A 27,811-nucleotide genomic window follows, 5' to 3' on the forward strand; every position below is an offset into this window, starting at 1 on the left:
CCAAAATCCACAGGTAGGCACTTTGCAAAAAACACCTCTGTTTTCTGTGAAAAAATATGTTGTGTCCACGTTGTGTTTTGGGCCATTTCCTTTCGTGGGCGCTAGGCCTACCCACACAAGTGAGGTACCATTTTTATCGAGAGACTTAGGGGAACGCTGGGTGGAAGGAAATTTGTGGCTCCTCTCAGATTCCAGAACTTTCTGTCACCGAAATGAGAGGAAAAAGTGTTTTTTGGCCAAATTTTGATGTTTGCAAAGGATTCTGGGTAACATAACCTGGTCAGAGCCCCGCAAATCACCCCATCTTGGATTCCCCTGGGTTTCTAGTTTTCAAAAATGCGCTGGTTTGCTAGGTTTCCCCAGGTGCCGGCTGAGCTAGAGGCCAAAATCCACAGGTAGGCACTGTTTTCTATGACAAAAATGTGATGTGTCCACGTTGTGTTTTGGGCCATTTCCTGTCGCGAGCGCTAGGCCTACCCACACAAGTGAGGTATCATTTTTATCGGGAGACTTGGGGGAACGCTGGGTGGAAGGAAATTAGTGCCTCCTCTCAGATTCCAGAACTTTCTGCTGCAGAAATGTGAGGAACATGTGTTTTTTTAGCCAAATGTTGAGGTTTGCAAAGGATTCTGGGTAAAAGAACCTGGTCAGAGCCCCACAAGTCACCCCATCTTGGATTCCCCTAGGTCTCTAGTTTTCAGAAATGCACAGGTTTGGTAGGTTTCCCTAGGTGCCGGCTGAGCTAGAGGCCAAAATCTACAGGTAGGCACTTTGCAAAAAACACCTCTGTTTTCTTTCAAAAATTTGGATGTGTCCATGTTGTGCTTTGGGGCGTCTCCTGTCGCGGGCGCTAGGCCTACCCACACAAGTGAGGTATCATTTTTATCGGGAGACTTGGGGGAACGCTGGGTGGAAGGAAATTTGTGGCTCCTCTCAGATTCCAGAACTTTCTGCCACAGAAATGTGAGGAACATGTGTTTTTTTAGCCAAATTTTGAGGTTTGCAAAGGATTCTGGGTAACAGAACCTGGTCCGAGCCACACAAGTCACCCCATCTTGGATTCCCCTAGGTCTCTAGTTTTCAGAAATGCACAGGTTTGGTAGGTTTCCCTAGGTGACGGCTGAGCTAGAGGCCAAAATCTACAGGTATGCACTTTGCTAAAAACAGCTCTGTTTTCTGTGATGTGTCCACGTTGTGTTTTGGGGCATATCCTGTCGCGGGTGCTAGGCCTACCCACACAAGTGAGGTACCATTTTTATCGGGAGACTTGGGGGAGCGCTGGGTGGAAGGAAATTTGTGGCTCCTCTCAGATTCCAGAACTTTCTGTCACCGAAATGTGAGGAAAATGTGTTTTTTTAGCCAAAATTTGAGGTTTGCAAAGGATTCTGGGTAACAGAACCTGGTCAGAGCCCCACAAGTCACCCCATCTTGGATTCCCCTAGGTCTCTAGTTTTCAAAAATGCACAGCTTTGGTAGGTTTCCCTAGGTGCCGGCTGAGCTAGAGGCCAAAATCTACAGGTAGGCACTTTGCTAAAAACAGCTCTGTTTTCTGTAATATGTCCACGTTGTGTTTTGGGGCATATCCTGTTGCGGGCGCTAGGCCTACCCACACAAGTGAGGTATCATTTTTATCGGGAGACTTGGTGGAACATAGAATAGCAAAACAAGTGTTATTGCCCCTTGTCTTTCTTTACATTTTTCCCTTCCAAATGTAAGACAGTGTGTAAAAAAGACGTCTATTTGAGAAAAGCCCTGTAATTCACATGCTAGTACGGGCACCCCGGAATTCAGAGATGTGCAAATAACCACTGCTTCTCAACACCTTATCTTGTGCCCATTTTGGAAATACAAAGGTTTTCTTGATAGCTATTTTTTACTCTTTATATTTCAGCAAATTAATTACTGTATACCCGGCATAGAATGAAAACCCACTGCAGGGTGCAGGTCATTTATTGGCTCTGGGTACCTAGAGTTCTTCATGAACCTACAAGCCCTATATATCCCCCAACCAGAAGAGTCCAGCAGACGTAACGGTATATTGCTTTCGAAAATCTGACATTGCAGGAAAAAGTTACAGAGTAAAACGTAGAGAAAAATTGATGTTTTTTTCACCTCAATTTCAATATTTTTCTTTTTCAGTTGTTATTTTCTGTAGGAAACCCTTGTAGGATCTACACAAATTACCCCTTGCTGAATTCAGAATTTTGTCTACTTTTCAGAAGTGTTGCGGTGTCTGGGATCCAGCGTTGGTTTCATGCCCATTTCTGTCACTGACTGGAAGGAGGCTGAAAGCACAAAAAATCGTAAAAATGGGGTATGTCCCAGTAAAATGCCAAAATTGTGTTGAAAAATTGGGTTTTCTGATTCAAGTCTGCCTGTTCCTGAATGCTGGGAAGCTGGTGATTTTAGCACCGCAAACCCTTTGTTGATGCCCTTTTCAGGGAAAAAACCACAAGCCTTCTTCTGCAGCCCCTTTTTCCAATTTTTTGAAAAAAACGAAATTCTCACTGTATTTTGGCTAATTTCTTGGCCTCCTTCTGGGAAACCCACAAAGTCTGGGTACCTCTAGAATCCCTAGGATGTTGGAAAAAAAGGACGCAAATTTGGCGTGGGTAGCTTATGTGAACAAAAAGTTATGAGGGCTTAAGCGCGAACTGCTCCAAATAGCCAAAAAAAGGCTCGGCACAGGAGGGGGAAAAGGCCTGGCAGCGAAGGGGTTAAAGTATATGCAAATGCCATTGAGAAATAAAATTAAAGTACTTGCAGGATCCACGTAGTATTTGCCAGATTCATAAAATGCCTCTCTGTATTCTCCGGATATGTATACTTCAATACTACTGCTTCCGAGTTACATCCAAAGTAAAATTGATATCCACAACCTTCTCCAATCGTCGCCAATATGTTGTGGAGAATTAAATTACACCACAACTGAAATAATTGTAAACCTTTGTTTATTCTAGGGTAAAATGACATTACATAGAAAGGCATCAATCCAGCTCCAGTATTGCTCCCGAACAGAATGCTTAACTTTCTACATCCTCTCCCTAAATAGTCTCCCTGCATTCTACATTCTACTACTTACCATTCCACATTCCCCAGTAACATATTATAAATGTTGTGAAGATGACTGGTGAAGTTAGGATCCAAGCATGCCCGTTGGGACAGATCGAGAGAGAAAAGGAGAGAGAGAGAGAGAGATTGATAGAGAAAAAGAGCGTGTGTCTGTATCTATTTATGAGAGTGAGAAAGAGAGGGAAAGAAAGACTGTTGATCCATGTTCTTTATGCTTCTTTCTCTGGCACACTGCCTAGTGAGAGCTGCTCAAGATCACACTTCTAATCAAAAGTGACGTTTTTCACAAGCAGAATCAAGGCTCACTAAGAACAGGCACAAAAGGGGGTTCATCTTACAAAACAGCACTTAGGATGCGCCAGAGAAAAGACTGTAAAAATACTCTAGAAAGAAATGTGGGGCAAAGTACTCCCCATGAAGGGACTAAAGCACAGTACAGTGTACGTTCGTCACCTACACCTACTGCTAGGCATACTGCCCACAAAATATCCAGGGAAGGGACATAAATACTATGAAAGGTCTTCTGGAGTTGATTTACCTAGTGTTATTTTAAGGGGTAACATAAACACAGCTCTCAGGGTAGACGAAAATCACCACCTACATGGCATTTTTGCCCATAAATCCTGCGATCACACAAACTCGCAGGTTGCGGTAACAAAGAGCAACGGCAGGAATGGTGCGGGAGAGAGGGGGGAGGTAGTTCCTAACTTAACCAAATGCAGAAGATAGGCCCAAAGCAACAAACACATCTCTGAACTTCTGAGCACATGAACGTGGGATTGCAGCAGCACATAGAATTAGGAGTCGCTAGAAGAAGATGAAATGAAACAGAAACACTGCGTCAATACACAACACTGTACTGAAGCAAACTGAGGCTTGAAAGGGTGTGAAGGAGAACGCCCCTGCCAGCCACAGATGTGCTGATGTCTTCCTTTCGTCAATGGCATGTGCGCCTAGAGACAAGTAGTGAGCAAGGGTCTTTCGAATTAAGAGCATCCTGACTTTCAGAAGGCCCAGGCATGAAAGGTGAGTCCAGAACCTCGAGGTCAGGTAGCGCGGACCAGCATTAGGAAATCCTCGATGCATGCCCCCTGAGGTGGGTACGAGAAGATAGGTAGCTAACATGATAATGCGGTGTCTTTTGTGTGTGCATGGGGAGTGGATGTTAATTTGCTTCTGCCTCTCTACTTTCTATTCTGCTTGTGTGAGAGAAACGTTTGCTGCCTTTTTGAGGAAAGCGTGTACCAATGCTGGATGTGCTGAGATGGAGAGGGATGCACTGAATCTGTGTCACTACTCGGGCTGTATTTTGTGTGTTAGTTTTGCAATGCTTCTTCTGTTGTACCTTTGTTGGGGCCTTTTGTAGTACTGCTGCTACTGCACCCTACATTACCTGTGTGTGCGTGGAGCATTGTCTCCCACTGGCTAGCCCATGACAGGTACAGAAGCTTAAAAAGCGTTAATTCTTGAAGTAAAGCAGAACCATTCACTTTATACTTGTTTCTGAAGTGTCTCTCTTCAGGGCTTTGTAAGTCATTTTTTAATATTTTAAAATTGCTCCCAATAACGTGTGCAAGCTAAAAGCACCACCTGGAGGCCAATTTACTTCAACAGTGGATTATGAAAGAAAAAATTAAACTGCGAATAGCTTTGCTTGCTAGGGGTGCTGTACTTGTTCTGTGTATAAGAGCATTGCTTGTACCAATTTTCCATGTGCTGAACTCATCAACAGTATGTATATAGCCTCATTAAACACATCTGGTTCCCTTCTGATCTGCACCTAATTTGAGTACTGAAGTCCATGTTAGACCTGGCATCCTTGGAGTGGTTTCCCCTGTCTTTTTGCCTCTACCTCCTGTATTTTTGACTGTGTGTTGGATTTCGTTTTTGTTGGTTTTGGTACTCTGGGCACTTATGCCACTGCTAATCAGTGCTAAAGTGCAAGTGCTCCCTGTGTGAATTGTGATTATGATTGGTTATCCCTGATTGGCATATTTGATTTACAAGTAGGTCCCAAGTATAGTGCACCATGTGTGCCCAGGGCCTCTAAATCAAATGCCACTAGTGGCCTGGCAGCACTGATTGTGTCACCCACATGAGTAGCCCTGTAAACAAGGCTCAGACCTGCCATTGCAGTGTCTGTGTGTATAGTTTTAAACTGCCATGTCGACCTGGCAAGTGCACCCTCTTGTCAGGCCCAAAACCTTCCCTTTTAGTACATGTAAGACACCCCTAAGGTAGGCCCAAGATAGGCCCCTGGGCAGGGTGCATTGTATTTAAAATGTAGAACATGTAGGTGTTTTGCATGTCCTGATAGTGAAATGTTGCCAAATCTGGTTTAACTATTGCAAGGCCAATCTCTCTTGTAGGTTATCATGGGTATTGCCTTGCAATATCTTTTATGTGTAATTTCCTATTGGGAGCAGATAGAGATGTGGAGTTTGGGGTCTCCGAACTCACAATTTAAAAATACATCTTTTGGTTAACTTGTTTTATAGATTGTAAGTTTGAAAATGCCACTTTAAGAAAGTGGGCATTTTCTTGCTTAACCATTCTGTGCCTCTGCCTGTCTGCTGGAATACACATCTGGGTCAGTATGATTTGGGCTGCTTGTGAATTCACTCTAGACAGTAACATAAAGGGAGATAGGTATGCCCTGCATATCCTGTTGCTTCTTCCTGGGCTGGAGTGTTGGGAGGAGCTGGTACTTGCACCTGAATAGGGCTGTGCTTGTCCTTACACAATGCACTCTCCAACCCCCTAGAGTGTGTCTAAGACCAGGGCATGAGAGGAAGGGTCTTGTGCACTACAAATACTTTCTTTTTAAGTTTGCCTACTTAAAAGGCAGAAATGAGCACAAGTATTGGACTACTGACCCCACAATGTTAGAACACTTCTGCATGAAGAAGAGACTCTGCCAAGGAAAAGAGCTGAATAGTTGCGAGGGTTTGTACTGTCCCTTTGATGTGTGTGCTTTGCTGGGTTGGCCTGCAGTTGCTGCAATGGAAAGGACAAAGACTGGAGTTTGCTGTGTATCCTGCTTGTGAAGTTTTTCCAAGGGCTTGGACTGAGCTTGCCTCCTGTTAAGAAGTCTCACGGACATCCAAGACTTCCCCTGCCAGCCCCTGGATTCTCTTGCTGAGGACCATGGCTCACCAGGTCGTGCCCTATCCAGTTCCTAGGCCCTTGGGAGTGAAAGCTGGCCTAAAAACAAGAACAACCAGACACATCGACTCCGGACGACTACAGAACCTGTGCCGCTGCCTGACTTCGCACTGCTGCCTGCACCTAAAGCCTTGGTCCCCGCTGAACTGCATCGACCGTGACCGATGCAGGAAACCCAGCTCCGATGGCCTGAAGCTGCTGCAGTGCCTCTGAAGTCCCATAACATTGTGAGTCCCGAGTGCTGTGTCACCGATGTCCGTAACATCTGACTCTGCCGTGGCACCTGTGGCCCTGTGGTGTGACCATGATCCCGAGAGGTCGCCCCATTATGTGTTGACCTGTTGGATTCATTGACCCTGCCGGATCATAAGGAACCAATGCCTCGCCACCAACGCCTCACCTCCGATGCCTCATAGTAAGGAACCCAACGCCTCACCTACCTGGTAGCAGTAAGGTACCAGTGCTGCACCGCCTCCAGCAACGCCTCACCTCTGTGTCTCCGTGCAATAGCTTTGTTTCATCATTTTCAAAGGTACTATACCTGGGGTCCGTGGGACTCCATAACCAGCGCCACACTCCCTCGCTAGTGGCATCATACTGTAGGGAACGATTCCGTCAACGTCGTTGTGATAGCCCCATTTGGAGCTATTTTGTTTCTAAGTGCTTTATTGAGATTTAGGGGGTCATTACAACATTGGCGGTAAAAGCCGCTTACCGCCGTGCAGAAGACCGCCAACACACCGCCGCGGCCGCGGAATTCCGCCACGGTCATTATGACCCACAGCTCGGAATCCGCCAAAATCCAGATACCCACACAAGTCCGCCACACCAAAGGTCAGTGATAAACTGGAGATAACAAAACCTCCACCGTCACGCCAATAGGAATACACCCACACTATTGTGACCCAAGAATCCACGCGGCGGTCTCTCAACCGCGGTATTCCATTGGTGGTACACACCGCCCGCTCAAAATACACACACATTTACAAAACACATCCACATTGGACAATTCGAGAGAGACACCACCAGAAAGAACAATAGCATCCACTTGCACCCTACATCATCACTCACACAACATCCAAGCACCTCACACAACACACCTCTAAATATTACCCCACACATCACAACACACACCACCCCACACATCACCCACACCACCCATGGCCCCGCAAAGACACCCCAGGTTCTCTGAGGAGGAGCTCAGGGTCATGGTGGAGGAAATCATCCGGGTAGAGCCACAGCTATTCGGATCACAGTACAGCACACAACCATAGCTAGGAAGTTGGAGCTATGGCGAAGAATCGTGGACAGGGTCAATGCAGTGGGACAGCACCCAAGAACTAGGGATGACATCAGGAAGAGGTGGAACGACCTACGGGGGAAGGTGCGTTCCGTGGTCTCAAGACACCACCTTGCGGTTCAGAGGACTGTCGGCGGACCCCCAGCTCCTCCCCGAGAACTCACTACATGGGAGGAGCAGGTCTTGGCTATACTGCATCATAAGGGCCTCGCAGGAGTAGCTGGAGGAATGGACTCTGGTAAGGCAAATCTTTCACTACTTCATCCCCCACCCACCTGCATGCTATCACATACCCCCATGCTCGCCCTCACCCCCATCACTCCAACTCCTCACGTATGTCCAAATATCACAAACCACACATCCCAAACCCAAGCCCTGCATGTAACACCAAAGCATGGACACCCATCACCAAACCATGTCTACTGCACATACCCATACACCCCCCTAAACCATTATCACACAAGGTCCTACACAGGAATGCAAGCATTGGGGTACAGGGTCACGCACCCATTGCACACCATGGCACACACAGATGCAATAATCATGCCTTTACACCCCTGCAGGACCGCTACCCAACGTCACCGGACAGGAGGGTCCAGACATGTCCACTCCACCCACAGAAGAGGCCCACAGTGATGACAGCAGCTCTGTCCAACTGGATCAAGATGACCAGCCTGGCCCATCTGGGACCTCGGGACAGTCGGTTCCCCTCACACTGGCACAGGCCACTACAGAGCTACCCCCCTCTGGAAACACCAGCACAGCACCCACCCAGCGGGCCCATCCCTCTGTCCCCAGGACACGTCAATCAGCAGTGTGTCCACCACTACAGTGAACCCAGGCTAACCCACCACTCCCAACAACACCAGGGACCTGGGGGCAGTGGCAGTGGTCACACAGTTCAGGGGACAGAGGCCCAGGAACACAGGGGAACTGGGAGGGCTGCTGTGCGACAGGTGGAGGACAGGCCCAGGGAACCTACTCTCCACGAGGCCCTCTCCAACATCATGGGAGCCTACCACCATTCCCAGGAGATGGCAACGGTACTGGCCAAGTTTCAGGAGACCCAGCGGCTGCAGGTGGAACAGTATCTGGGCTTCAGGGAGGAACTAAAATCCATCAGTTCCACCCTGGGCACCATTGTAGGGGTGCTGAAGAAACTCGTCAACACCAGAAGGGACACTGTGGCACAACAAGGGGCCCCTGACACTAGCCGGGACGATGAACTGCCCACCACCTCTGCCGGCGCTAGTGGACAGGAGGCACTGCCACAGGACCACGACACCAGCACCCCACCCCCTGCAGATGGAGAACCACCCCGCAAGCGGTCCCTGAGATCCAGCACAAAGACAGAGAACAATGCCAAGACCCCCGCCAAGAAATGAGACCACCCTGAATGTCATCCTTCTGTCCCACTTTGTCACCCTGTCCATAATTAAACTGCCCCAGCTCCACTTCCTATGCCCCTTTGGACAATGCACCTGTGAGACTAATAGACTGGACTCTGCCATGGACATTGCTCCACTATCACCCCTGACCATTTTACAACCCCCTCCACTATTTAGCACTTAAATAAACACCCTTAAATCACAAAACAATCTGGAGTCAGTCTGTGCTTTCACAATTGTGTATTTGCAATAACTGAGGGAACTAGCAATGTCCATTGTATTGTCAAAATACCTATGTCACACAGCTCTAGTCCATGCGGAAATAAAGCAGATGTCACACAGTTGGACCCACATCTGTGAAATCGTAAGGGAAAGTGACAACTCAGTGACCATACACTGTGTGAAAATGACAGACAGATGAGTGGTAGTAGAATTAAACCAGATGTAGCAGGCAGTGTTGTCTTCTTACCTGTGTCTCACTGGAAGTATTGGTGGATCACTGTGTTCCTGTTGTCTATGTCCTCTTCTTCTGCTTCCTCGTCTTCACTGTCCACAGGCTCCACAGCTGCCACAACATCTCCATCTGGACCATCCTCCTGCAGAAAAGGCACCTGTCGTCGCAAAGCCAAGTTGTGAAGCATACAGCAGGCCACGATGACATGGCATACCTTCTTTGGTGAGTAAAATAGGGAACCACCTGTCATATGGAGGCACCGGAACCTGGCCTTCAGGAGGCCGAAGGTCCTCTCTATAATCCTCCTAGTTCGCCCATGGGCCTCATTGTAGCGTTCCTCTGCCCTTGTCCTGGGATTCCTCACAGGGGTCAGTAGCCATGACAGGTTGGGGTCACCAGACTCACCTGCAAATGGTGAGGGACAACTGTTAGACACACACTAACTCATAGGGACATCCCCAGACCCAGACACCTATTCACACTGTATAGGGTCCATGTCCTCACCTAATAGCCACACACGGTGCCTCTGGAGTTGCCCCATCACATAAGGGATGCTGCTATTCCTCAGAATGTAAGCGTCACGCACTGATCCAGGAAATTTGGCATTCACATGGGAGATGTACTGGTCGGCCAAACACACCATCTGCACATTCATCGAATGGTAACTCTTCCGGTTTCTGTGCACCTGTTCACTCCTGCGTGGGGGGACCAAGGCCACATGTGTACCATCAATGGCACCAGTAATGTTGGGGATATGTCCCAGGGCATAGAAATCACCTTTCACTGTAGGCAAATCCTCAACCTGAGGGAAACGATGTAGGTCCGCATGTGTTTCAGCAGGGCAGACAACACCCTGGACAACACGTTGGAAAACATAGGGTGGGACATCCCTGATGCTATGGCCACTGTTGTTTGAAAGAAAAGACCCACTTGCTAGGAAATGGAGTACTGGCAGCACCTGCACTAGAGGGGGGATTCCTGTGGGATGGCGGATAGCTGACATCAGGTCTGGCTCCAACTGGGCACACAGTTCCAGGATTGTGGTACGATCAAATCTGTAGGTGATGATCACATGTCTCTCCTCCATTGTCGACAGGTCCACCAGCGGTCTGTACACCGGAGGATGCCGCCATCTCCTCACCTGCCCCAGCGGACGTTGCCTATGGAGGAGAACAGCGAGCAGAGAGTCAACCAACTCTGAGGTACGTAAACACAACTTAATCGAAAAATGTTTGCAAATCGACATATGACTGTATTAGTGTTTAAGCAAGGCCTAGATATGTGTGACGCAGTCCAAAATAATGCCATGTGGGAACCTGAAATGGCGGCTGCCTGACCTGTAAAGTGGGACAAGGGGATATGAGGTAACTGCGCTGGCGTTGTCCACTGTTGCGGTAGGCGGTCGAAGACCGCGGCTCAATCCTGCATTGGTTAACATTGGACCTTATGGGTCCCAGAAGCCAATGACGATGTACGCCGGCGGTGACGGTACGCACTGCCGCTGACGTGCCCGCCATTTTCTCTCTGTTCAATCACTTGATATCTGATCTTCGACAGGAGAGGACCTACACTGCAAGTGCTGCTGTGACCTCAGTCTGGAAGAGACAATGGCTCGTGTGTCTGGGGAATGGGCCCCTGCCTTCAGCATGGAGGAGCTGGAGAAACTAGTGGATGGGGTCCTCCCCCAGTACACGCTACTCTACGGTCCTCCAGACAAACAGGTGAGTACACTTTGAGCATGCTGTATGGGCAATGGCTGTTTGGAGTGGTGTGGATGAAAGATAGGGGGAGAATGAGGCGTGCATGAAACGACGGTGAGTGCATGTGCGTCATGGCAAGGATAGGAATGCGGGCCAATGACTGTGACGCTGCGGACGGTTATATCTTCTCCTTTTCCCCTGTACTATTCCTGTAGGTCAGCGCCCACCAGAAGAAGGATATTTGGCGTGCCATCGCCAAGGAAGTCCAGACCCTGAGGGTCTATCACAGACGGAGCAACCACTGCCGGAAAAGATGGGAGGACATTCGCCGCTGGAGCAAGAAGATGGCGGAGGCCCAGCTGGGGATGGCCTCCCAACGTGGGAGGGGTGCCCGTCGCACCATGACCCCCCTGATGTTCCGGATCCTGGCGGTGGCGTACCCGGAGTTGGATGGGCGCTTGAGGGCATCACAGCAGCCACAACGGGGTGAGTACACTCTCATTCAGCTGATTCAGCACGCATTGGAGGTGTCTGGGTGGGGGAGGTGGGCTGTGGGTTCCCCCAGTCCAGGGCGAGTTTAGTAGGCAAGGTCCCTTCTGAAGGCAGGCCCTGTGGCACCCCAGCCACCTGTGTACAGAGCCCACTACACCTAGTTAGGCTCTTGTGACATCCATGTGTGCAGCAATCGGGCATAGCCTTGTAACCCATGTCCCTGTGATTGATTAGGGAACTCCAAGTGCACGGCGTAGTGCAGGGGGCTTTTGTGTCTGTAGTGTCCGCCAACGATAGCGGTATTGCATGCAGTCAACATGTCTTTCTTCTTTCTCCCCCCCCCACCTTTTTGTGGTCTCCCTGTTCTTGTGTGCATTAGCATCATCAGGTGGAGGAGCAGTGGCACCGGAGCAGGAGGGAGCTGCATCCCACATGGCCCTGGAGGGCGACACAACGGAGTCTGAATTCACCATTGGGATGGACGGCGAGGGGAGCTCCACGGCGGGGACAGGAGCTGAGACCAGCGACACGGACTCCTCCTCTGATGGGAGCTCCCTTGCGGTGGCAGGCCCATCTGTGCCCCCCGCATCTACAGGTACAGCTGCCACCCCCCCACCAGCACCGCCCTCCCAGCAGCCCCTCAGCGTTTTCCCCGTGGCCGCTCACCTAGGAGGGTGGGCATCTCCTTTGCCCCAGGCACCTCAGCCCCTGCCCCTGTCACCCCTGCTGCCCTCAGTGAGGAGGCCATTGACCTCCTCAGTTCCCTCACTGTTGGGCAGTCTACCATTTTGAATGCCATCCAGGGTGTAGAGAGGCAGTTGCAACAAACCAATGCATACCTGGAGGGCATTCATTCTGGTCAGGCAGCCCAACAGCAAGCTTTTCAGACTCTGGCCTCAGCACTGATGGCAGCCATTGTCCCTGTCTCTAGCCTCCCCCCTCCAACTTCCTCCACCCAGACCCAAACCCCTGTACCTCAGCCTATCCCAAGCACACCATCAGACCAGCATGCACACACTTCAACACACAAGGGAAGCTCAGGCAAAAATAAGCACCACACATCCCACAGGCACTCATGCAAGCATCATACACATGCAGACATTCCAACATCCACTGCCTCCACTGTGTCCCCCTCCTCCTCGTCTCCCTCCTCCCTCCCTGTCTCGTCTCCACTCACACCTGCGTGCACTACATCGTCAGCCACTAACTCCATCATCAGCACACACACCACCACACCCCGCTCACGTGCACTCACCACCCCCACTACCATTCACACATCCCCTGTGTCCTCTCCCAGTGTGTCTGTGAGCCCACCTCTCAAGGTAGACAAACGCAGCCAGACACCCACCCAACAGCCATCCACCTCACGACAGCCTCCAGCCCATGCACCTTCACCCAAAGTCAGCAAACGTACACCTCCTACAACCACTACCTCTTCCTCCACTCCCAATGCCCCTCCATATTCCCCCAAAAACATTTCCTGTCCAACCTTGACCTCTTTCCCTCACCTCCCCCACCCCTTAAGACTCCGAGGGCCCGCCTCTCCAGATCCCAACCCCGCGCCTCAGCCACAACATCTGCGGTAACAGTGGTGCCAGTAGTAAACGGCTTCTGGAGTGCGCCAGGCAGCAGGGCAGCCAGTGTGGCAAGGAGCCAGAGCACGGACAGTCCCCCACCTCAAAAGCATAAAATGTTGGCCAGTGCCCGGCGGGAGAGAGGAAAAAGATCTGCCACCAAAGCCGCTCCAATGGGTACAGTTGGGAGTGTGGAGACAGCTGCGCCACCATCCAAGGTGGGGAAGGGGCACAGTAAAACCGGCAAGTCTGGGAAAACCTGCACGGCGGACAAGACCGCAACAAGCACTGCTGCCAAGGACACCGCCGCCACCAGCACTGCTGAACAGGACACCGCCGCCACCAGCACCGCTGCCAAGGACACCGCCGCCAACAGCACCGCTGAACAGGACACCGCCACCACCAGCACTGCTGCCAAGGACACCGCCGCCACCAGCACCGCTGAACAGGACACCCCCGCCACCAGCACCGCTGCCAAGGACACGGCAGCCACCAGCACCGCTGAACAGGACACCGCCGCCACCAGCACCGCTGAACAGGACACCGCCGCCACCAGCACCGCTGCCAAGGACACCGCCGCCACCAGCACTGCTGAACAGGACACCGCTGCAACAAGCACCGCAGGCCAGTGAGCACCAAAGATTCCAACGCTACTGAGGCCACCACGAGCAGGATGAAGCACTCTGGGCACAAAGCCCCCTCCAGAACCAGTGGAGAAAGGCATCCACTACCTCAGTCCTTGGCAGGATGAAGCACTCTGGGCACAAAGCCCCCTCCAGAACCAGTGGAGACTGTTATCCACTTGAGAGACTGTGGCTTTGCACTCCCCAGGATAAAGCAGTGGGCAAACCACCCACTGGAGAGACTTGAGAGACTGTGGCTTTGCACTCCCCTGGATAAAGCAGTAGGCAAACCACCCACTGTAGAGACTTGAGAGACTGTGGCTTTGCACTCCCCAGGATAAAGCAGTGGGCAACCCACCCACTGTAGAGACGTGAGAGACTGTGGCTTTGCACTCCCCAGGATAAAGCAGTGGGCAACCCACCCACTGTAGAGACTTGAGAGACTGTGGCTTTGCACTCCCCAGGATACATCAATGGGCATGGAGCCCACTCGTGGATCTGGCGTCGTGCACTCATCCAGCTGAGGTGCCCCCCCTTCACTTCCCCCTGAGGTGCCTGTTTTATTTCTATCTGATGCCCCAGCAGTGTTCTCTCCGTCTTGTTCAGGTATTGAGTGTGGGCCTCGCCCATGCATTTTGGGCCCAGTGGTCCACGGACTATGATGGTGGAATCCCTTGGACTTGTATTCTTGGTGTATATATTTGTTTATTGTGTGAATATCTTTATATATGTATATTTTTTTGATTCATGTATTTGAATATATTACAAACATTCAACTCATTTCCTTTTGTTCTTGCATTCTTCCAGGGGGGGTTGGAGGGTGTAACTGTAATGTATCATGATGTATTAGTGCGTGTGTGGGTGAGGGTGGGGGTGTTGCATGTGTGTGTCACTCTCTTTTCCCTCCCCCCTCCCCTGTGTCGTAGGTGCAGTAATCACCGTGGTCTTCGCCGCCATCTTTGTTGTTCCTGGTAGAGAAGCAGGAAAATAAAGGCTGGCAGTATCTGGAGCTCGGGTTCCATGGCGTCCTGATTCCTCGTGGGGTGTGTAGAGGTGAGCGTTTTCCCTTCCAAGTCCTGTTTCCACTGTGTTTTTGTGTGCGGTGAATCCGCCCCGGAAAAGGTGGCGGATTGGACTGTTGTAATTCTGTGGGCGGTACATTGTCCTCCGTCTGTCTGTTGGCGGTTACCACCGTGGTGTTTGTTTGTACCGCCTTGGCGGTCGGAGTGTTAAAGTGGCTGTCTATGTTGGCGGTTTCCGCCATGGTCGTGATTCCAATTTTATTTCCGCTGGGCTGTTGGCGGTTTTACCGCCGCTTTAACACCGACCGCCAGGGTTGTAATGACCACCTTAATCTTTAAAAAATCATATCTTTGCTTGTGTATGTTGGATTTTGGTTGTTTTGGTCTTTTATTGCTTAGATAAATATTGGCTATTTTTCTAAACTGATGTTGTGTCCATTTGTAGTGTTTTCACTGTGTTACTGTGTGTTTGGGTACAAATACTTAACACAGTGTCTCTGAAACAAATCTGACTGCTTGTGCCAAACTGCCAGGTATTATCTAAGCTGTGTGTCTGCCTTACCCAGACTAGAGTGAGGGTCCCTACTTGAATGGGGTGTAAACTGACTGCCAACTAGAAACTCCATTTCTAACAGTCCATGTCTTACAACTACAGCTATTGCTGCAGGTAGTGAAGATAGTTGCCAGTTGGCCTCTTGTCATGTTTCAGCTTGTGACTGCCCTGGTTATTAAATCCAACAGCTCTTTGCATCCTGGAACATCAACAGACCATAATTCTGTAGGGGACATGTGAAACTATAAGTCACAACATGTGAAGTGCTGTCAACAGTAACTATAAAGCCAGAACTGGTTCACACACTACGCATGCGTTTACCTACAAAGTAATGCAGATGGTTTTGTATTAACATTTACTGATCTGAGCTGGGTCGGTGCATGAGTAAGAAACACATGAGGCCAGCGGCAGCATGCAGGAGGATGGTGGGGAAAAGCATACAGGTAATGGAGAGAAAAATACAGAGCGCAGCAGGGGTGGGGGAGATATACATGAGGGAGACAGATGCAAAACACTGCACTCTTATCTAGTGCTGCACCCAAAAAGAAAAACATAGTGCTTGGAAATTAAGCAGTGGAAGAAACAAGTAATGAGGCCATGCTCCATGGACAGACAATCATAGGATGATGAAGGAAAGTCCACAAAAGCTAGAAAATAAGAAGCAAGTTAATGAGGGTGAAAATAAAACCAAACATTGATAATAAGTGGTGGGCTCTAATCCTACTGTAAGCTGACAGTAGGTCTTTTCGCAGACAGACAGCCTACGTTGTCTGGTATGCAAGACCCAAATAGCCATCAATGGATTGAGAGGATGCAGCCAGCCTCTGAGCAAAGTCTCTCCCCTTGATTGCATCTAAGGTGCTAAAGCAGAATATTGCAGAGCGACTGGCAGACTTTGTGAAAGCAGCAGTTTCCTAGTGTCATTACCAGGCAGAATTCAGGACTAGAGAGGGATTCAACCAGTCCGTGTAGCTGTTCTTATGATTTGCTGCTCGCCTGGAATAATACTGTTGTCATTACTTTGATGCACTTACAATTGACATCTTCATTATTACCGTAATACTGAACCTACTTGCAAAAGCTGGTTTGCCAGATGCAGTACTGACCTGAATTCATTGATGTATTAATTCATTCTTAACCAGTTGCCTCATGTCGTACTCTTCTTCCTTTCCACTCTATATCCAGAGTTGTGGTGCCCCTTGGACTCTTGTTGCCACTACCTTTTTTAACATTTACACTTGTCTTTGGCTACCATGATCTAGTCACCCAGCTTCCCCTGCACAGTTTGAGGAGGTAACCAGGTGTTGCTGCAAACAGGTTTCGTGCTTACCAATGGGAGTGAGCAAACTGTATGGACGATATTGAATCAAACTCAGAACTGACAGAACCATGCTACAGTGGCTCGATCGCTAGACAGCTGCTTCCTTGGAAGAGTAGCTTTGAATATTGGCTACCATTGTTAGTTCTGGGAGAAACCTGGGTGTTGGTTTTGCCTCAACTTTTACTATGTTCTATCTGCAGCCTGTTTTTTAACCTGTATATGTGTGAAAATAGTTGAATGGTAAAAAATGTAGCAATCTTCATTCAGAATGGGCTTAACTGCGTTGGTGCAAGTTAGTTGTGCAGCGATGGTGTAAAACATACTACTGGGATCTTGTTCATTTATGGATTACCCCATATTGAATTTATGGAAAAATATTTTGATATTGGTTGCTCTGAAAATGGATAGGTGAAACCTGGTGAAGGCAACACCCAAGATTAAGACTGCAAACAAATGTGAATATAGCCATTCGCTTAGTGTGCCTCTCACAAAGGTAATTGATGCCAAGTTGGTGTCTTCAGATTTCTAAAAGTGAGTCAAAGCACACAGAAGCACCAATTAGTTGGCAAGTTACAGAAAGTCAGCAGGGTTCATCTCTCCTTAATGTCTTCAAATGATGACTCCATCTCTGGGGCTGCTTAGGAACGTCGAAAAAGGTGCAGGTAGGCAACCTCCACTTCAGGGCAGCTTCAAAGAGGCACAACCGTCAGGTATACATTTGTGTGGGTACAGAAACAGACTGATATAGCAGGATATGAGTGCTCAAGAAGATTGGTGCTTGCCAATCAGTCCCTTCTTTAAATCTAGTATTCCTCCTTGTTATCACTGAACCACCTCTATAAGCAATGAGATCACCCCCCCCAAACCCTGACAATCTGCACTTATTTCCCCTCTTCGAACCAGCAGATAGTGGTGCACACATTAGCAGCACATAGTTTCTGTTTGGAGGCCATAGCTTTTCTTGGCAGCTGTATCTGGTTGCCCCGTTGACCGCCTAGTCAGAGTAATAACTAGCGACCCTTACACCCAGCATAGCATCCTTAGCTGAGCCCCTATCGCCCAATATCTTTACCAGTGGTCCGCCACCATAGTGGCCAGAATGCCACATTTTATTATCTAGAACAGCATGTGGAAGAGCACACTGGTGTGAGGCTGGTGTTTGACAAAGAATGTTAGAGGATGAAGAGAAAAAAATTTGAACAGTGGGTGCCTGATCGAATTCTTGTTTCTAATATGGGCACCACCGCAGCAGGGCCGACACTGATTTGCATATGTCTGGTTCAGACTGAGGTGGTATGGTGTGCAAAATAATGATAGACTAGGATGCGGCCTAAGTAACTGGCAGTGACTGAGAATAATTCAGTAATAAAGAAGAAGGGCAACCCAATAGTCTCTTGCGGTCATGGGTATGTATTATGAGTAAAGGTTAAGGGCTAATAAGGAAATCATTTACAATAAAGTTTTACAAAAGTGATACCAAAACAATTATCTGTCCAAACGGTGACAATGAGAAATAAATCAAGAATTGGCTGGTATAGGATACAATCCTAAAGAAAGGACTCACACAGAAAATTGACCAGTCCTTATACTATGTATGTCTGATTAGGGGGTACAAATCAGCAAATTTCCACAGGCACAATAATTTTGTCAAAGCAATTTCAATATCTGACTATACCAAAGAACATTCACCATAAACAAAGATTAATGTCCAAAAAAACACTCAATTTGATACCAATTTTATACACCAGGAAGATCAATAAATGAAATGGTGAAGATCTGGAAAATTCACGGAAAGATGGACTTGTCAATGTTTCGGTCTCAAATGTCACTAATCTGTGAGACCATACTCAGGACCATCATAGTATATAAGAATTGCAGAGATGGCCCCTCATACACCAAAAGTCTTAAAGAATAAAAATAGGTATTAAATATGTCTGAGTGGACATACAATTACTTAAGATGCTGATGCTCAAATAGTGCCAAGCAAACACATGCCAGAAAAACTGAAAGGTGAAAGTGTGCTTATAGTGTAACAAATCTTAAAAGGATCAAAAAACATCTGTTTACAAAGGAATAGCGAAAATGTATCGATCCCCAAAAGATTCAAAAGCAATATTTACTTACTTGAAGTAGTCAAACAAATTGATACAAATGAAATAATTGGTGCTGTCTGTAAATCAAACAGAAACACAATCAACGTAGAGAGGATTAGTACCAAAAAACAACTCGACCAGTTTGGTATGGGAAACTTGCCTATACCTAGAGATCAATCAGATGACAGCTTGGGAAGCAGCCAAATATAGACCTGAAGAAAATGAAATGGGGCTGCAAAAATAAAGCCATCTAATGTCAAAAAGATGGGGTATGATTTAAAGCTCGTAACTTCAATACAGGGAAAAAAGATGGAGAACCTCGCCAAGCTTGAGTAAATCACTGTATGGAGTGCCTCATAGAAGTGCCCTAAGGTCTAGCTATGCGGTGTGCACTTCCGCATTTATACATGCTCAGTGCCAGAAATCAGTCACGAAGACTAGACCAGTGAATGTGGTGGCCATATTGAATGAAACAATATAATGCTGACCGAGACCAAAAAGGCTCAAATCCATAAGACAATGTAAATATAAAAAAAGTAATGTATAGTTTATTTCAAAAGAGGTTAGAAACAATTAGTTCAAGCATTCCATCTGTCACTTTTTATATACATCATTGTGAAGCCCTAAATGGGATGGGTATGCCCAGACATGGGTCCAGTGCACACTTTGCCACTGGAATCAAGCTATACCCGACTGATAAGGCCTAATAAGAGCAAAACCAGTCTTGGGTTGCTTGTGTTGTGGTTCATGGTGGACCTGGCCTGGCAGTTCAGGTTGGACTGTTAGCAGTGGAGCAGGGTTGAGACTGATTTGCATATGGCTGGGTGCAAACTGAGGTGGCCAGGTTTGCAAATAAATAATGAACTGGAATGTGGCCCTGAGTAATTACCAGTGGTTGAGATTAATTCAAGTATTCCATCCATCACTTTTATGTATACTTCATCTTGAAGAAGGTGAGCAGTATACAGTAGCTAATTTCTGACCTATGGAATATGCCCCACAAAGGGAGGACAGTCCACCCAGGAGCATGGGACTTAATTGTACACACTCCATTTGGAGCCCTGAGATTACTCCCATGCGCATTACTGCACCTTCGTCTTCTCCAGCAGTCTGGTGTTGGGTAGCAAGAGGAGATCTGAAAGTGATGGATGTACTGTGGAATTCCCTGCGGCACTGGAAAGGATGAAGCATTCCCTGTTCACAAGACATCTATTGGACAGACACACTGAATAGATCAAATCCACCACATGGGCCACTGTAATTTAGGGGTCTCGCCAATACTCTTTCTAGCTCTACCCCTCCCTACCCTACTAGTCTTGGTATCCTGTCACACTTAGGGTGTCAGCTGCAACAACGAGGTAATGTATGGAATGCTTGAATTAATCTCAGCCAACGGCAATTGATCGGCCACATCCCAAACCATGGTTTTTCACCCACCATACCACCTCAGGTTGCCCCAGTCATATGCAAATCGATCTTTGCCCTGCTTCAATGGGAACAGTCCAGCCTGAACTGCCTAGTCAAGATCTCCCTGAAGTGGAACACAAGCAACCTAGGACTGGTTTCCTCCTTATTACGGGCACTTCAGCCAGGTATAGCTTGATTCCAGTGTCACAGTGAGCACGGGACCCACGTCTGGGCATACCTGTCACACTTAGGGCGTCAACTGCAACAACAAGGTGATGTATAGAATGCTTGAATTTAGTCACAGTTGACAGCTTAAGTGAATTAAGCTATACCTAGCTGGAGAGACAATTAGAAGGGAAAAAACTGTCCTAGGTTGCTTGTGTTCTGGTTCGGGGAGGGCCTGGCTTGACGGTTCAGGGTGGACTGTTCCCTTTGGAATATGGCTGGGTCCAAAGTGTGGTGCCATGTTGGGGAAAAACACAAGGGATTGGGATGAGGCCGAGTGATTGCCAGTGGCTGAAATTAATTCAAGCATTTAATACATCACCTTATTTTGGTTGCACCCAATCTAAAGGTATGACTTTTCAAATGTAACAAAGTAACCTAGTGTTAGTCAATGGGAGAGATAGACCTTACAGTAGTGAAAAATGACTCTAGGTGTTTTTCACTTTTAGTATATGTAAAACTTTATTCCCACATGTCCTACTTTGTAAGTACAATGCACCCTGCTCTAAGGGCCTTTATAGTCTTCTTTAGAAAGGACATATTTGTATTGAGAAGGAATTTCTAGGCCTGGCAAAAGGTTTGTTTTGCCAGGTGGATGTGGCAGTTTAAAATTGCACTACAGGCTGCAGCGACAGGACTGAGACATGTTTTAAAAGGTTACTTTAGTGGGTGACATAATGACTCCTGCAGGCCCACACGTATCATTTAATTTACATGAAATTACAGTCCCATGGTGCATGTAGAATCATCTACGAGGGACTTACAAGTATATTAAATGTACTAATTTGGTGTAAACCAATTTTACCATGTTTGAAGGAGAGTGCTCAAGCACCTTGACCCTGGTTAGCAATGAAAGTGCACAGAGTACTGATGCCATCAAAACAAAGTCAGCAACTGAAGACAAGAAATCTGGAAGAGACTTTGCAAGAAGGGCCAGGTCCCACAAAACGTATGTATATGAATGATTGATTAATTAAACTCACATGGGCACCATTTGTGTGATGTTAGCGTGAGAGAAATGAGCCCCGTGTTAGCTTTGCGTATTTTTCTAATAGGTTATGCAGGTTCCATATAGGTTTAGGGGCTGCCGTTGTTGATAAATACTCAACTTTTACATGGTTCTCTCACCTCGTCCCCCTCTCTCCTCTTTCCAAACTCTCCCGCGTTTGTTTCAGTTGTTTCCTGGTTTAATTGTGTCTCTTTATTTGAGCATAACTCGCTTATGTACAAAAAGTTATATGTAAAACGCTGCAATCTCATCTGGTGAAGTGGCGTTTTGGAAAAAACATATAAATAAATACATACATTTTGAGTTAGGGGCATAGACCGCAGGGCAGCCTGTGACAGGCTCACTAGGCTGCGGCAGGAGCAGGGAACTCAAGAATGCTTGTTCATCCACCAAGTCATCCACTCACCCACTCGTTCACCCATCTGGTCATCCATCCATGCACTTATTTATATGTATGCAGTTAGTCATCCTTTCATACTCTGTTATTCGCTCATCCTCCTTCCATACTCATGCTGACCCACCCACACATTGACTAGTTGTACATGCAACCACACATACAAACTTTCCAATCAATAAAGAACCATATTTCACCTTTATTATTTAAAGGTGTTTATACTCGATCAATGCTTGTTTTCTCGGCAGTCTCCTTTTGGAAATCTTTCTTATTGATTATCAGTCTGTCTTCTGATGACGACCTACCTCCAGCTGATGTGTTGCGTTGTATGAAAAAACTGTGGAAATAGAAAACAGAAAAAAAAATCCGTGGTAATGAAACAGACGTGTGGAAACAGACAGTGTGATTTGTTTGCTTATCCTGTGTCTTGTCTAGCTCCGGAGTCACATAACTTAATTTCTCTTTTTTTCCTCTTTATTTAAAGAGCATATATGGGAATTTCGAAATCTATTTGCCCGACGGAATACGTTTTCAGGGGGCATAGAGCTACACACAACGCCGTGGTCCTCCTGCGAGTGTCTGTTTGAAGATGACAGACGAGCCCTGGACTTTAAAGCCAAATATCAAAATGATGAGTTCGCACCACCAAATATCGGGGACATCTCATCTCTCCTTACTGAGAAGTATTCAGGTGAGGATCTTGGGCGGAGTGGCTTGCGGGTAAATCGCCTGGAAAACGGAATGAATCATCTCCTTTCTTTTACCTACCTGTCTGACCAACCTAGGAAACCCCAAATTACGTAAGCTCTAACAAAGCCAAGAGGTTTGTCTTTTAATAAAGGTGACTTGCTTTACCACTGGGCTTCCGTCCACATGTATGTACTTTAATTTATGAGTGGTACTACTAGCAAATATATTGGTACTATGTGTACTTACCTGGGAAGATGGAAGGCTGAGTTAGCTTTGCTGTGTCCCAAACTTGTGGCTTGCAGATCACACCAGAGGTATCTGTCAACTCACTGAGCCATCGTGTTGGCTCAGTGGATCATACACTGACACACGCATATAAATAAGCATATATGTTAAGGATCATATACCCACACAGACAGCACCACAGGTGTACATGCTAGAACAGACAAGAAGCAGCCATGCAATCACAAACAGGACATACATAGAGACCCCATGTGAAAGCACATGCACGTACACAAAATACACATGGACGTACATGCGTCTTTGCAAAAGATTTTGCAGAGTAAATAACTATTTGGCATTACCATTGGACAATTTCCTGGTCAATGTCACTTATCTCCCCATCTCAGACCTACTTAGAACCTCCTCTGAAGTTTGAGCTACTTGGTCCACTTCCCCTCATTTCAGATCTTTTCCCTTGGTTTTGCCATTTCGATTTCAAGTTCTTCTGGGCACTTTCTCCTTTCCAACACTATATTAAATCTCTATCTAATTGTTGATTAATCCATAGCTGGTGATCCCTTTTTCCTCAGTAAAAGCCTTGGGGTCCACTTATAGTTGCTTATACCTCCATTTTCATGTGTTTCTGTCCTTGGCAGGGTAGGAAACGGAAGATGGTGTAACAGGACTTGCCTTGTGTCTCCTTCACTCGAGTCTGTAGAGCGGCAGGAGATTGTGGCTGGATGTCCTGCAGTACATATGTGTCTATCTTGATTTTTTACTGTAAGGGCCTGGCCTGCAGGAAGTAAGGACATTTTGGGGGGAGTTAGTGCTGCACTACACATTTCTTCACAGGGTTCCTTGGATCTCTAATAAACTGGAGTAAAGTACTTGTGGGATTAGAAGCCTTGACCTCGCTTCATTCAGATCTGTGGACACCAGAGAAAGGCAGTGGTGGAAAGCAGCAGTCAGCCTATTGTGACTTTACACCAGGTTGTAATCAATTTGGTTAACATAAACTGCCTGGAACCTTTATTGTGAATGATGGCTTATTAGGGCTGTCATATAAGCAAGAGAATTGCTACAGGATGGGCCTAAGTGAATACATCAGACCAAGATCTTCTCTCCAACCAGCCTTCAGGGTGGAGCCCGTCTCATTTTCTGCGAGTATTGGAAGCCTATTGCCGTAGACAGGAATGCCCTGAAGATAACTGAGAAAAGTGTCTTTACCCTCCTGTCACCTCATTTTAAATCTTTTCAGAATGGAGGAAACCTGACATATGTAGACATAATGTAAGGCCAGTTATACGAGACAAGGGCATTGCTCGAGGAAGTAAGGTAATGTCTCTGTGGGATGCTAGCTGGGTTTTATTTATGCTGCTTTTCACAGTTAAAAGTAAAAGAGTATGTTCATCTGTTAGTCTTTCATAGACAAACATGCCCTCCCCTAACCCTGAGTGTTTTTTTAATATGTGTACCTGCATTCAACCTTAGCTGAATGCTTAATCTTTGACACCGTTGGTCAAAAAGTCTTGTGTTTAAGTATAAAATACAACTTTGCCTGAATCCGATTGGACAACCTTAAATATGCAGGGGGTATTAGTGCAGAGTAATCCAAACTCAGGTAGAATAATATAACCCAGCTCAGGTAAAATAAAACAAATTTGCATGGACTTTTTTCTGGATTTTACTCTATGTCCCTGGGCTCTTTCACAAAGTAACCCACACTAGCATTGTTCTTACTGTCTTTTCTAATGTATTTTAAAATTAACAAATGCTCATCTCAATTTATGAAAATATGAGTTTTTGTAAATTACTGATGTATGAAAGATTGGTGAATTAAAGAACAAACTAAATTACCCCTTCTGAAATACAATCACGGTAGATTGGTCATGTCTAGAAAACGTATTTTGGGATGATAGTGTGTCAGTTTAGATTTTCCCAAGTTCCAAGGCCTCGGTTGTAAATGAGTGACTTTAGTAATTTGCTGTGGTAGCAAGTTAGACGCAGTCTTTTGTATTTTCGCCTCCAGCTGCCACATTGGAGGTAAAAGAGCTGAACATTTCTATGGAACATACGTCTAAGGTTCTTCATTGAGGTGTCACAGAATGGCAACTAGGGCCAGGCAGGCCTTCTACTCCACTGGGCATTTCCCTGGTGGGTTGGAGCCCTCGGATGCTGGCTTTGAAAGCCAAGGGTGTAGTGACGGGTTGGATTGGAATGTATTGTGCAGGGTTCCAATTGGAACACGGATAAGGTGACAGTTGAAGCCTGGATGAGAGAGGAGACGTTTCATGGTGTGCGGGGCTTGTAATACTCAAAATAAACACTTAAAACTCATCTGTTTCAAGCGCTGGATTAATTGCAGCTGCAAGAGAGAACGAGAGGGAGGGGAGGGAAGATAGAGGGAAAGTAATCAGAGCGGGAGAAGGGGAGAGAGAATTGATGGATGGAACGAGAGAAATTGTGAAAAAAGGAGAGGGGCTGGTTTGAGCATTTGTAACGGGGCTGCTTTTGTTTCCACAGTCGGGCCCTGAGGGCAAGGGTGAGATATCGTCTTCACTAAAAGCAAAAGGTAGCCATTGTAACTTTGCAGGAAACTCAGCCTGAGATTTGTAGGGCAGTCTATCAGTTTCTGTGAGTGGTTCTCATCTGACTTTGTAGTGAAAGTGGCAGGTGGCGTGCCTAGGCAAGCTTGTCATTGTCTTGAAAATTCCCAACAACCATTGTTAGTGGTTTTACCCTGTTTCATGCCAAACTGCAGATTACTTCACCTTGTTTTATTGGGGTCGTTCTTGCAGCCAGAAGTTGCCAAAGTTCTTGTTGCAGATGAAGGGCAGAGAAGACTCCAGGATTACATGGTCGTATGTCTAAAATTGGGAGACTGAAATATTTCCTCATGAAGGACTGTCCCATTTCTGGAGACATGCATGCTGACATGGTCCCAGATCTGTCTCCTATCAGGGGTCCCTGACCTGCTGGAGAGAGTTGCTTAAAACACCTACGTTATAGCCTCTTTTGTGGGAGTTTCTCTTTTTATTTTTACGCATTTGACAGTACAGTAAAATGGATACTAGACTGGAATATATTTTTATGCTCAGCTACCTTTGTCTGGACTTTATGTTCTTGATCTCTTGATTGAATTCCTTTGTGTTTGTTGGCTCGTGCATCCTATGATCTTGCTTTTCAGCTTGATACAAGCCACTGAAAAAGAGAGCCATGAGATACCGCAGGGTAGCCTTTGTCTCACGCCTATTTGTAAAGAGCTGGATTTGGAGCTTGTTTGTTATCTGGGTAAAGAATATCAAGCTTTCAGTATCTCTCCCACCTCTATCTTGCCAGTGACTGCCTCACATACATGCTCAAAATAGGTAAAGCTATTTGTTAGATGTCAAGCACTTTGGGCCCAATTTCCAAAACTGAAAATGTAAGAAAATAGCTTTTCATCATCTTTTGTCATAGATTTTCCTTTTCTGGTAGTCCAAAAGCCACATTTTTTCCATCTATATGCCCAGTCCTTTACAACAGGTATAACTTTCCAGGAATATACACGAAGACCCTATACTAAATGCCAAAAATGTTATGTCCTAATTTCTCCCGATTGAGAGATGTCTTCCTCTAAAACCAAGTAAATGGGACTGACTAGAACTTTTTAGTACACACAGTGCAAACCTGGATCTTCTTCTGGTAAACATGTCATTAATACCAACAGAGGCTAGCTTTCTGCATTTGCTCAAAATGTATGCATGGCCACCATCCATGCACCCTCACTCCAACCCATACCTGCCATTCACTCCCTTTGCCTACCAGTTGTTAGTAAATGCTATCTCACTCTGAAAGATAAATGCCAGTTATCATATGTGAAAGTTGCATTAGGTTCCATGTTGTGAGAAAGCAGGTTGCTGGTGGATATGAACTCTTCTCAGGCAACAACCACAATTCCCATCAGGGGAAACCACTAAAGTCACTAGCTTAACCTGTGCTTATACCTCTGGTAGCTTAGCAGAAAAGCAGTCAAGCTTAACTTATAGGAAATGTGTAAACTATGAATGCAGCACTTAAACAGTAACAAAGTTAAAACACAACACGAGAAATTCCACATAAATTTAGAAACATAGAGTATATTTTATTAAAAAAGTTGACACCAAAACAACATTCATTTAGTTGAACCAGAGATATGTAATTTTAAAGGTTTAAGTAAGAATAGTGCTTAAAAGCAGAAAGCGCCAACTGTGGTTATCTGGACACTCTAGACTGGGACAAAGTCACACGTTCAAGAGAGCCATAGGCCGGATACAGGGACCAGGTTAGGCATGCTGAGAATTGTAACTAATACCCTTGTTGCGGGCATTGTGCTGCACATCACTGGTTCGGAGGTGTGACGTGAAGCCCTGCATTGGGTTGTGTGACACTGCATCGGTTCCGGCAGGGAGCTTTAAGGGCTGCAGGACGAGATTCTGCATTGGGTTGAGTCACTCTGCATCAGTGCTGATGTGGACTACAGCCTGATGCCAGAGCAACTTTAGTCCCACTTCCAAGGGTCCTGAATTGAGGAGGAACCACTTGGGGGAGTTTCAGTAGGCAGAGTCCAAGTGCAGGGTTTAAGAAGCGTTTTCTGTCTCTGAGGCTCAGATAAGGAGGCCAGTCAACTAGTCCTTAGAGTCATTCTGGTGGTCCTGGGTTCAAGGTGCGGGTCCAGTTCTCCTTACTCGAGCAGCAGTGCAGCAGAGCAGTCCTTCCTGTAGCAGAGTAACGGGGAGGCAGAGCAGCACAGCAGCTGGGCAGTCCTTTTTGCAGAAGGACAGCAGAACAGTCCTGAGTCTTCCCTGGGTCAGAAGTGATCTCAAGAGTGGGTCTGGGGGTCCATTATTTATACCTGGTACCCACTTTGAAGTGGAAGAAGCTTCTGTAGTTTCCCTCTACAGGGGTATCTGAAATGTCCTGCCTCCCTGCCCTGATCCCAGTCTGTCGGTGGGCACAGTGGGCTAAGGTAAAGTCCTCTGTGTGTGAGCTTTGCCAGTGCCTTAGTGGCGCAAGTATGATAGGTGACAGCTCCACCCCATATCAAGTCAGAGATGGCCCATCCTGCCAACATGCAGACTTTCTATTG

General features: G+C 46.9%; 1 protein-coding gene across 3 annotated transcripts in view; it reads left to right on the top strand.

Annotated features, from left to right (window-relative positions):
• Positions 1 to 27,811, top strand: part of SHLD2 (shieldin complex subunit 2) — a 567,669-nt gene that overhangs the window by 390,371 nt on the left and 149,487 nt on the right. For all 3 annotated transcript variants that reach the window (XM_069240624.1, XM_069240626.1, XM_069240625.1), the window contains one exon: positions 22,277 to 22,483. In XM_069240624.1, the coding sequence (XP_069096725.1) occupies positions 22,277 to 22,483 (207 nt within the window). The remainder of the gene's footprint in view (positions 1 to 22,276; positions 22,484 to 27,811) is intronic.

Source organism: Pleurodeles waltl, chromosome 6, assembly GCF_031143425.1.
Source record: "Pleurodeles waltl isolate 20211129_DDA chromosome 6, aPleWal1.hap1.20221129, whole genome shotgun sequence".
In the NCBI taxonomy this organism is placed as follows: domain Eukaryota; kingdom Metazoa; phylum Chordata; class Amphibia; order Caudata; family Salamandridae; genus Pleurodeles; species Pleurodeles waltl.